Below are 9,799 nucleotides of genomic sequence, written 5' to 3' on the forward strand. Positions count from 1 at the left end.
AAGAGACTAGTATAATTATTTCAAAGTGATTTTGAGTCATTAGGTCACATGACCTGGAAGCTATTGAAGAAAACATTATAATATTTAATATTAAAATTATTGAAAATATTGAATTTAAAATTTTATAGATGCTATATTGGCTCATGTAAAAGCCTGAATTAGCACTGACAATTAGTTAGTTGGTTACAATTCAAGGCATTTATTAACATTTCTTTGACAGGAATGTTTGGTTCGGTAATTTGTTGATAGTCCCTAAGTGAACCTTCGGGCGCTGCGGCCGGGAGCGGTGGAGAACCGCTGGCCGGCAGTAGCGTTCATAAATCGGATCAACCTTGAGCTAAACGCCGCTTACTCCCCCGAGCTCGAATATCGAATATTCAACTTGAAACTAACTTCACTGCAGTCATTAGCGGTAGCATCTCCCGGAAAATTACGACTTTACTAAGACTACCTGTCTCGGTCTCACCTAAGACAGCATACAAACAAAACCCGGAAAGTCGCCATCAATCAGTTATCTTAAAAGATTCTAGACTTGGCGCAAGTGGTATTTCTTTTTGAAATAAAACACGGGAAAATTGGGAGAGAAGGAGAAGGGGGGAGGGTCTGGGGTCTCTAGGAGGTAGCGAGAACTAATATGCCAGCATTACATGGTGTAAGATTAACAACGGCCCAAACCCGTGTTTTAAATCAAGTTTTAAGATAATGTATCAAACCTCATGCGCAAAATAAAATATACTACAGAAATATGAAAGCATAGACTCACCGTTGGGGTTGGGTTTGCGTTTGCCTCCATGTTCGCTAGCCTCGGTGATGCTGGTATTTCTTCAATATGACACCTGCGTCATGTGATTGGCTAGGTGTTGAAATCTGACGACTGCTAATGTCTGGTGACCTGAAGTAACCTTGCCATTTTTGTACAGCGAATTTTTAGACGCTGATGTTGAGACGGCGAATTTGAGCAAGTTGAATTTTTAGGACACTGAAAATATTGCATTTGAATTTTTAAAAGTTGAATTTTTTTATATGCTGAATTTTTTTTAACACTGAAAAAATATATATTGAAAATTTTATCTTTGAAATAGGAATGTGAATTTTTTTTTAACATATGAAAATTGCAAACATGTACAAATAATGACTGAATTTAAAAAAAAAATTGAATTCGGATGCATTTTTTATTCAAATTCTGATGGCACATATTTACTTCCATATAGCTGTGTCTACCACTGACGAGCTCGCATCTGATTGGTCAAAACGCCTGTCCGTTGGGGATAAGTGCCTCGTCACAGCCTTACCTTTTCATTGAGAAAGGCTGTGGTGGAAGCTGTCGAAGAACTGGCTTCCAGTTTGTCAGTTTTTTCGGGGTTTTTGTAACATTTTTATCTGCCTACTGAGTGGAAGTAACATGCAAGCTCTAAGGTGAGGCTTCTGTTCTGTTTGTAATCGCTTAATCTTTACGTTGTTTGTTTAAAATGTTGACTATCTAAAGCTGTATGTAAACTTTTAGCCAAACAAAACTTCAGTTTGTAAGCTAAGCTATTAGCGTCTCGTTTGTAACATTTAAGCTTGAATGCGAACTGCCATGGTTTTGTTTAGCGGTAGTTTAGTAATGCCCACGCCCATTACGTTGATTGAGACACCGGCTGAGATTTCTCAACTTCCCCAGAAACCTCTTCGGGGCTCCCTGGTCCTCTGACGTCAGGCTCGATGGGCAAACTGCGGTGATCACAGGCGCAAACACCGGGATAGGCAAAGAGACGGCCATCGATCTGGCTAAAAGAGGTAAACGGCTCAATCAAACCTGGTTTCTGATCTTTACTGGGTTGACATTGGGTACTTTAAATGATCTCGACATCACAACAAACAAAATAATAAGTTTGTCAAGATATGAAGGTCTAATAGTGCAATGACTCAAGACTTTAAAAGCCTGTCATTCTTAGGACGTCATAAATTATGGCTACAACTAGCGATTATTTTAGTAATTTATTTACCGGCTTATTCTGAAGATTAATCCAAATTAAAAACTCACATTCTACAGATCTTTCATTTAACCACTTAAGCCTTTTTGATACCGTTTGATAAATGCAACAAAATATGGAAAGAAACGCTTCTTTTAAAAAAAAAAAGAAACATTTTATTGTTTAAAAAGCAATGACATTGCATTACATTAGTGAATTTGAATTAGGTGAAGCTAAAACTATGCGAGTTTTGGTAAAACTTGCTTACAGACAACAATGTTTAACTTAAATGCAAAATGTGTGTATATTTTTGGCTTAATTACTGCTCTGCCTTTTTTAGAAATTGGCCTTTTTGGACATTATGAGTCGGGGTAAAAACTATACTCCAGTTATCGATTAATTGATTACTAAACTAGTTAAAAGTCATATTAACTGGTTAATTATTTCAACCCTATAATAAATTAGGTTTTTTTAAGCTACTTTGCAATTTGTTTAAATGGATACTCTTTTAAATTCTACACGTTTTGGATCATTGGCTTTTCTGGAGAACCTGGAAGATAAAACATGCTAAAAAATTCACTACCTGATTAGAATCTGAATTAAAGCTGCTGTTTAGTTGAATTATTGAACTTCCATAATTCAAGTCAAACTATTTTAGCTTGTGCCTCTGCAGGAAAAGGGAATGAAAAGCAGCACTGTGGGAACCTTAAAGTGTGGTTTTACACATTTACACCAAATCGAACTACTTCTGTGGTTGAATGCAATCAGCAGCTTTGATCTGACTGACATAAGAGGGGAAGTAGAATCATAAATGTTAAAGTTGTTTCAGAAATAAATGAAGTGACGGTTGACATTTGTGGCAGTTGAATAACCAAATCTCGAGTCATCCATGTGTTTATCAGCTGCTTTGTGGCTCAGATCATCATTTAACAGATGATGTCATACTAATTTGTACACCAGTCTGTAATTTTCGAGTTGGTAAAAATAATCCCGTTATCTCATTAGGGTTTTGCCAGGCTGTCTTCAAGATGCAGAATGAACACCCTCTTGCACCTCAAACAGAATTTTTTTTTTTCTGCATTTGAGGGTTAATCTAAAGTCAAAGGCTTCATGGTTGCTCAAGGAGATGCAACTCCAAATGTGAATATAAACCTCTTTTTGTTATGACTGTCAATCTTTTACCTCATCTGAGATTTCCTCCAGAAATATTCTGGCTTGTCAGTGTCTGGGATGTTTGCCAGCAGCTTTTAACCAAAATGTTTTACATACTCCTAAATGTATCTAAATCTGTGCACCCAGTTTTTGTTTTCGCACCTTTTTTGGGGGGGGAAATATGTTCAAATACTTGCGGTCAAAATTAATTACTGCATCTTGAAATGTATATTGACTTTAGTATTCAGTTTTGACCTCACTGATTTTTTTTTTTTTTTCTTTCCTGTCAGTTTAATTGACTTAAACTGTTTGCTCCATTTTAAAAAAAACGGTAAATTAAGGAAGTTTCATTCCCTTTTTAACTTATTTTTTAGACAAAATTCTTTTTTCTCCACACTACCTAAAGTAACACTATTTAAACAACCAAACTTTCTATCATAGTTTGATCGTTGGAGGTCCAAACTGGCCAACATAACAAAGGAGAAACTGTCACACTTTTGGTCACAAGAGGGCGCTCTACTCATGTCTTAAGAGTTTCTTTGTGCAATTTGGCATTAATACAGATGTTGTGGCTTTATTTTGTGTGTGATTGGATGTTTTAATCCCTTGCTGTGTTGGGTTTTTTTTTCTTCTACTTCTCTCTCCGCTAAACTGTTTTTTGTGTATTTAGGGGCCAGAATAATCTTGGCGTGTCGGGACATGGAGAAAGCCCAGACGGCCTTGACAGATGTCATCAAAAGCTCCGGCAACGACAACGTTGTCTGCATGAAACTGGATTTATCAGACAGCAAATCGATCAGAGAGTTTGCAACAAACGTCCAGCAAAGTAAACTGACTTTCATGAGGAATAGATTTAAATTTACCTAAATGCTTCAAGAGTTTAAAACTTTTTTCTTTACTGTGCAGATGAGCAGAAGCTCAACCTCCTCATCAACAATGCAGGTGTGATGGTTTGTCCGTACGGGAAGACAGCCGATGGCTTCGAGATGCAGATTGGAGTCAATCACTTTGGTAAACATAACCAATCACAGACAAACTTGGTCTGTAATAACATGACACATCTGTGATTATTGTTGCATCAGATAATTCAAATATTAATATTAACACAGCATTTTTGTTTATTAAAATAGAGGTTTGTTGATGTGATTTACATTAGCTCTCATTTCTGTAAAACATTTGAATTTAAGTTGAAATGTAAACCCTTTTCTTTCTTTAGGTCACTTCCTGCTGACTTACTTGTTGATTGACCTGATTAAAAGGTCGGCCCCAGCCAGAATCGTAAATGTGTCCTCCATGGCTCATTCCTGGGGCTCAATCAACCTGGAGGACATCAACAGCGAGAAAAGCTACAACAAGAACAAAGCTTATGCTCAGAGCAAGCTCGCCAACGTGCTCTTCACCCGCTCACTGGCCAAAAGACTGGAAGGTCTGTCACAACCTCATCTCTGCCATTTAAGTTATTATACGGTTCATTTAAAATTGCTGTTGGAAATTTACATGTTTGGAGCTTTATTTTAAAGGATAAAATGATTGGTTTAAAAATAATGGTTTGTGAAGGAATTGAAAGTTGGTGAAAATAAAAACGGGCTCCAGCAAATTCAGAGATGCTGATTATGCTAAATTCACACTCTGTTTTTTTTGTACTTCCATTTGGAACTCAACTGCTTCTAAAAACATCCCAAATGCTAAAAAAAAAATTGCCAAAAATTACCATTTCATGGTGTCTGGAAAACGGGCAGTTTCAAAAAGCTTTAGAGAAGTGGCACTTTGCTGTTACCTAGCAACCCCAGTGGAACTCAGCCCCTCCCCTGGTCACCTAGCAACGCAGCAGAGTTCCAGCACTTTGGTCAACTATTTTCTCGCTTCAAAAAAACATAATGGGTCACTTTTAAATATCCCTTGGCAAGATGGAAAATTGCTGATTGTAATTATTTATGCTATTTTAGGGATTTAGAGTATAGTATCTTGTCTGTTTTCAGGGTAAAGTTGCTTTGCAAGTCAGACTTTGACATGAAGGCTCCTGTTTTGTTTTTAGTTCTTACCCAATTCAAAACCTGCTGAAAACCTGATTCCTGAGGGCCTCAAGCAGTTCTTTAAGATTTCACATAAAAATTTAAAGGCTTTTAAACCTCGTTGATCATTGGATATGAAGATATTTTCAGCTCCTGATGTGTTGGACGCGGTTTGTTGTCGTTCAGGCACCGGTGTGACCACCTACTCCCTCCACCCTGGCGTCGTTCAGACTGACCTGTGGCGCCACCTCAGCGCCCCCGAGAGGTTCTTCATGAAAATTGCCAAACCGTTCACCAAAGACTCAGTGGAGGGAGCTCAGACCACGATCTACTGCGCCGTGGAGCCGTCTCTAGAAAAGGAGAGCGGTGGATATTACAGGTACTTTCAGTTCAAAGTTAACCAGCTCGTTGGCAGTTAATGACTTCTTTGTGGGAATTGTCTCCATAAATGACCCATTTGTGTGATGAAATGTGAATATAAAGTAGTTCATCTCAACCTGTGGTTGTTTGCAGTGGCTGCGCTGCTGCTAGCTGCTCTGCTGCTGGAAAAGACGATGAGTTGGCGCAGAAGCTGTGGGAGCTGAGCTGCAAGATGCTGTCCTTGTCATGGGATTAAGGCCTTTCATCCTATTTATTTTACAAACTCATTCCTTTAACGCCTTCATAGAAAACTACTTGCAGCATTTTCCCTGCTGTGTATGTGTTTATATGTTAATAAAAGGTTTTACTAACTTTTTTCTTTTTCATAAATGCAGCTATAAAGTTATTTTATTTAGTCTTTTTGACTAAATAAACAGATGGGGGATTTGCTCTGTTGCACAGTAAACCTGGATGCTTATTTAAAACATCCAGCTGTGTAAACTTTATCATAGGAGCGCCTGCTGATAACTGGATTAATTTGGTTCTGGTGCGTTTATTAAGCCAATTATGTAGTCATTTTTGTGCACTTTTTAGAAATTAAAGGTTTGAATTTAAAAACTTAAATCTTTGTTTGAGTCAAATTTGAACATTTAGCTTTATTACCTGGTGGATTCTTAGACTCCCTGTTATACTCAGCCCCGGCTCCAGACGAACAAGTGGGGAGGAATTGGGTGCGGAGCTGCAGGGGGTGTGGCTGCCGGGCCCGGCTGGGGGCCCCCATCCCGACTCTGACTTGTTAGTCATTTTTTTTATACATCCATTTTAGTAGTAATCTGAAATTGTACTCAGCTTTCCAAAAATGTGTTTAATCAAAGTTCATGATTTATCAAGGAGCAAACTGCTTTTACAAATTGAGACAAGATGATTTGTATAAACTTTTTTTTAAATGTCTTTTTAGTTCACGTTAACTTATGTCAATAAATTTTTTATGAAAATGTGAAAAAGTCAGAATCAAACATAAAAGATATATTTGTCACTAACAATATTTTAAAAATATTACATAATCTCTGTATCTTGGCACCTTTTTGTACTATTTTATTAAATTTCAACAAATGTAAAGCCTAGAAGTCTGTCTACAAATGTTATTTTTTTTCTACCTGTCTTATATTAACCCACATCCACAGGTAATGATGATTTTCTATCACCAAAAAGTTAATTCAGATTATTGGCTTTATGGTGATAGTGGAAAAATATGACACAGTCTTCTCCCATAAAAAACCTTTTTGCTACTGATTTATTACATGTGGGAGAAGAACATTGGTCTTGATTAATACCTCTAAAAATCTTGTAAAGGTCAATATTTCAATATCTTATAATTTTGCAAGAAAGCAAAAATACATAAAATATATTACACAGATGCATGACAAGAACATTCATGAATATAAACATTTTAATAAAGTTCTCCAAGGCTAGATATTTTACTATTTTTCATTATTGCATACATTGACGGGAGATTTGGAAACGCAAGAAAATAAACAAGATTTAAGAATTGGGTTTTAGTGGTCTTCAAATAAAGAAACTTATTAAAATAAATAAACCATCCATACGGAAGCGCATTGCTATCACGCAGGAAAAAAAAAATTTCGAGCGCTATCACGTTATAACGTGATACGTATGTCGTTAAAACGTGATAGTATCTCGTTAAAACGTGATACGTATGTCGTTAAAACGTGATACGTATGTCGTTAAAACGTGATACGTATGTCGTTAAAACGTGATACGTATGTCGTTAAAACGTGATACGTATGTCGTTAAAACGTGATACGTATGTCGTTAAAACGTGATACGTATCTCGTTAAAACGTGATACGTATGTCGTTAAAACGTGATACGTATGTCGTTAAAACGTGATAGTTATCTCGTTAAAACGTGATACGTATGTCGTTAAAACGTGATACGTATGTCGTTAAAACGTGATAGTTATCTCGTTAAAACGTGATACGTATCTCGTTAAAACGTGATAGTTATCTCGTTAAAACGTGATATTTATCTTGTTAAAACATGATAATTTTAGGTCCAGGAAGTGGCGGTATTATGCTAGGCTAGTGCAGTGGCTAACATGAATTGGTCAGGTTTCCTTTCATGTTTGGTCTACAACATGTAGAGATACGGATGCTGCTTTGCACTGTGGTTAAAACCATTAATAGCATGCGTACTCTGAGCAGGATCCTAAACAGAACGGGACTGCACAGAAGGAAACGTCAGTCCGGTCCTCTAGCTGTAGCGGCGTTCCTGACTGTCTGGATCGAAGCTCAAGTTGGCTTCCGATTGTAGCTTCTGATTCGGGAAATGGCTAAAGGGAGATTATAACGGAGGCTCAGACGTATTTGCTGAACAGTTTCTGTTCAGATTTGTTTTAACAGTACACTTGCTGAACTACGGCTGTTCGTAACCAAGCAACCGAAATCAACAGAAGGCTCGATAGTGGCAAAAGACAAAACTAGATCCTGTTAAGCATTCTTCAAAATAAAAGACTTCCTCTCTCCAAAATAAATCATACAGAAAGCTTTGAATTTAATTATTTTTCACGTCACCTTTTGGAATTGTGTACAATCAAGTTAAATTCGGTGAATAATAATAATCATGTAAATTATACTTAACATATGACTTGACATATGACTGTAAATAAGTAACTAATCATGGAAATTATATTTAACATATAAATGTTAAGAAATAATTTGTTCTGCTTTAAAAACGAACATACATCGACACTTCAAATCTGGAGTAGATTATTCTAATCTACGCTAATGGCAGAATATTTCAAACCTAGTTTGTGATTTGTGAAATCTTTATCTGAATTGAAACCTCAGCAATGAGAGATTTAAAAATATGTTTGCATCTGGAATGCATTAGAAATAAACTCCTATCACATTTACAATATTTGTTATTATTTTAACCTTCTGTTTTCTTTCACTTTTTTGTCCTAGAGCACCTGCCTTTTTGTGTGGCTTACAAGGATCCATCAGCTGGGATAATAATGCCAACAACTTTTCAGATTCCGATTTATAGTGATGCAACGTAGCATCAGAGATGAATAATCTATTCCAGATCAGAAGTGTCTAAGTATGTTAGCTTTAAAAGTTTAATAGTTAAAGATGCTACTCATCTCCTTAATTGGTCACATCAATATTATAAAAATTACAATATTGCCAAAATTCTTATATGTTTTCCAATCAGTTTCAATTTCCTCACTCCCCTTCTTCTTTAAGGAGCTAAATATAACTTTTTCCAACTTCACTTAAATGGTAAACGCCCGAGAATGAAACTGTCTGTCTTATATCAGCCATATGACAGAGGGTGTTAACAATTATCAAACCTATTATGTTATTTCAACCCAGATCAGGGCAGCAATGTTTTACTTTACTGCCAGACAGCCCCCAGCATGGGTTACTATTGTGTCCCACTGGATCTCTATTGCTATAGACTTGTACATGTACTCATCAGGCAGGAAAAGGTCAATTAAGCAAACAAAATACCCATTTCTGAAAAATACAATGATGATCTGGCAAAAAACACTTGATTATTTGGGAGAAATGCAACAACTATCCGATGTAATGTTCATCCATGTAGAGCAGGATTTAAACTGCTAAGAATATAACTAAAGTGTCTGATCTTTTTTCAGGGAAGATATTTATGTAACTTGAAGAAATTAAAAACAAACATGATATTCCTACAAAATATTTCTATAACTATCTTCAAGTTCAGAGTTTTATTTTATCAAAGCAACACAATAATCTTTATCTACCCTCTTTGTCTCCATTAGAAAACATTATTTTAAGTCACCTATATGGTAAAGGAGAGGTGTCTCTTCTTTGCTCCTTGTTTGTCGACAAATATTAAAAATTGTTGACCAATATTTGACAAATATTATTATTTTATTTTTTTATTTTATTTATTTTATTTTATCAGGTAAACCCCGTTGAGATACACATCTTATCTTATTTTCAAGAGGGACCTGGGTAGAAGTCTGCAACACACAGCAACCTGGTTACAAAATAAAATTAATTAATGCATATGCAGAAGTGTAAAACAGTAGAAAAGAATTTAAAAACAGTGACACTGTTTAATAGAATCTCGTCTGTTTTTAAGAATCGCTCGAAATAAGTCCAGTGAAACCAGCTTTGACATCTTTATTTCAGACTGGAGCTGTTTCCAGGCTGTAGGAGCCATCACACTAAAAGCTTGCTTCCCTTTTTCAGTTCAGAAAAGTGGAACATGTAAAAGAAAAATATTGTTAAAACGTAAAGAATGGGAATTAACA

The 9,799-nt window shown here is 36.2% G+C and overlaps 1 protein-coding gene across 1 annotated transcript; it reads left to right on the forward strand.

The window, feature by feature from the left end:
* The first annotated feature begins 1,257 nt into the window (after nucleotides 1-1,257).
* Nucleotides 1,258-6,103, forward strand: rdh12l (retinol dehydrogenase 12, like). The gene is made up of 7 exons (XM_014997389.2): nucleotides 1,258-1,416; nucleotides 1,664-1,779; nucleotides 3,778-3,933; nucleotides 4,014-4,118; nucleotides 4,324-4,533; nucleotides 5,306-5,498; nucleotides 5,633-6,103. Exons 1-7 carry the CDS (start codon nucleotides 1,403-1,405, stop codon nucleotides 5,733-5,735), a joined length of 897 nt encoding a protein of 298 aa, XP_014852875.2. The 5' UTR covers nucleotides 1,258-1,402; the 3' UTR covers nucleotides 5,736-6,103.
* The last annotated feature ends 3,696 nt before the right edge of the window (nucleotides 6,104-9,799 follow it).

This window comes from Poecilia mexicana, unplaced genomic scaffold (genome assembly GCF_051168715.1).
Source record: "Poecilia mexicana isolate PSO_F unplaced genomic scaffold, ASM5116871v1 scaffold_20, whole genome shotgun sequence".
NCBI classification, from domain to species: Eukaryota; Metazoa; Chordata; class Actinopteri; order Cyprinodontiformes; family Poeciliidae; genus Poecilia; species Poecilia mexicana.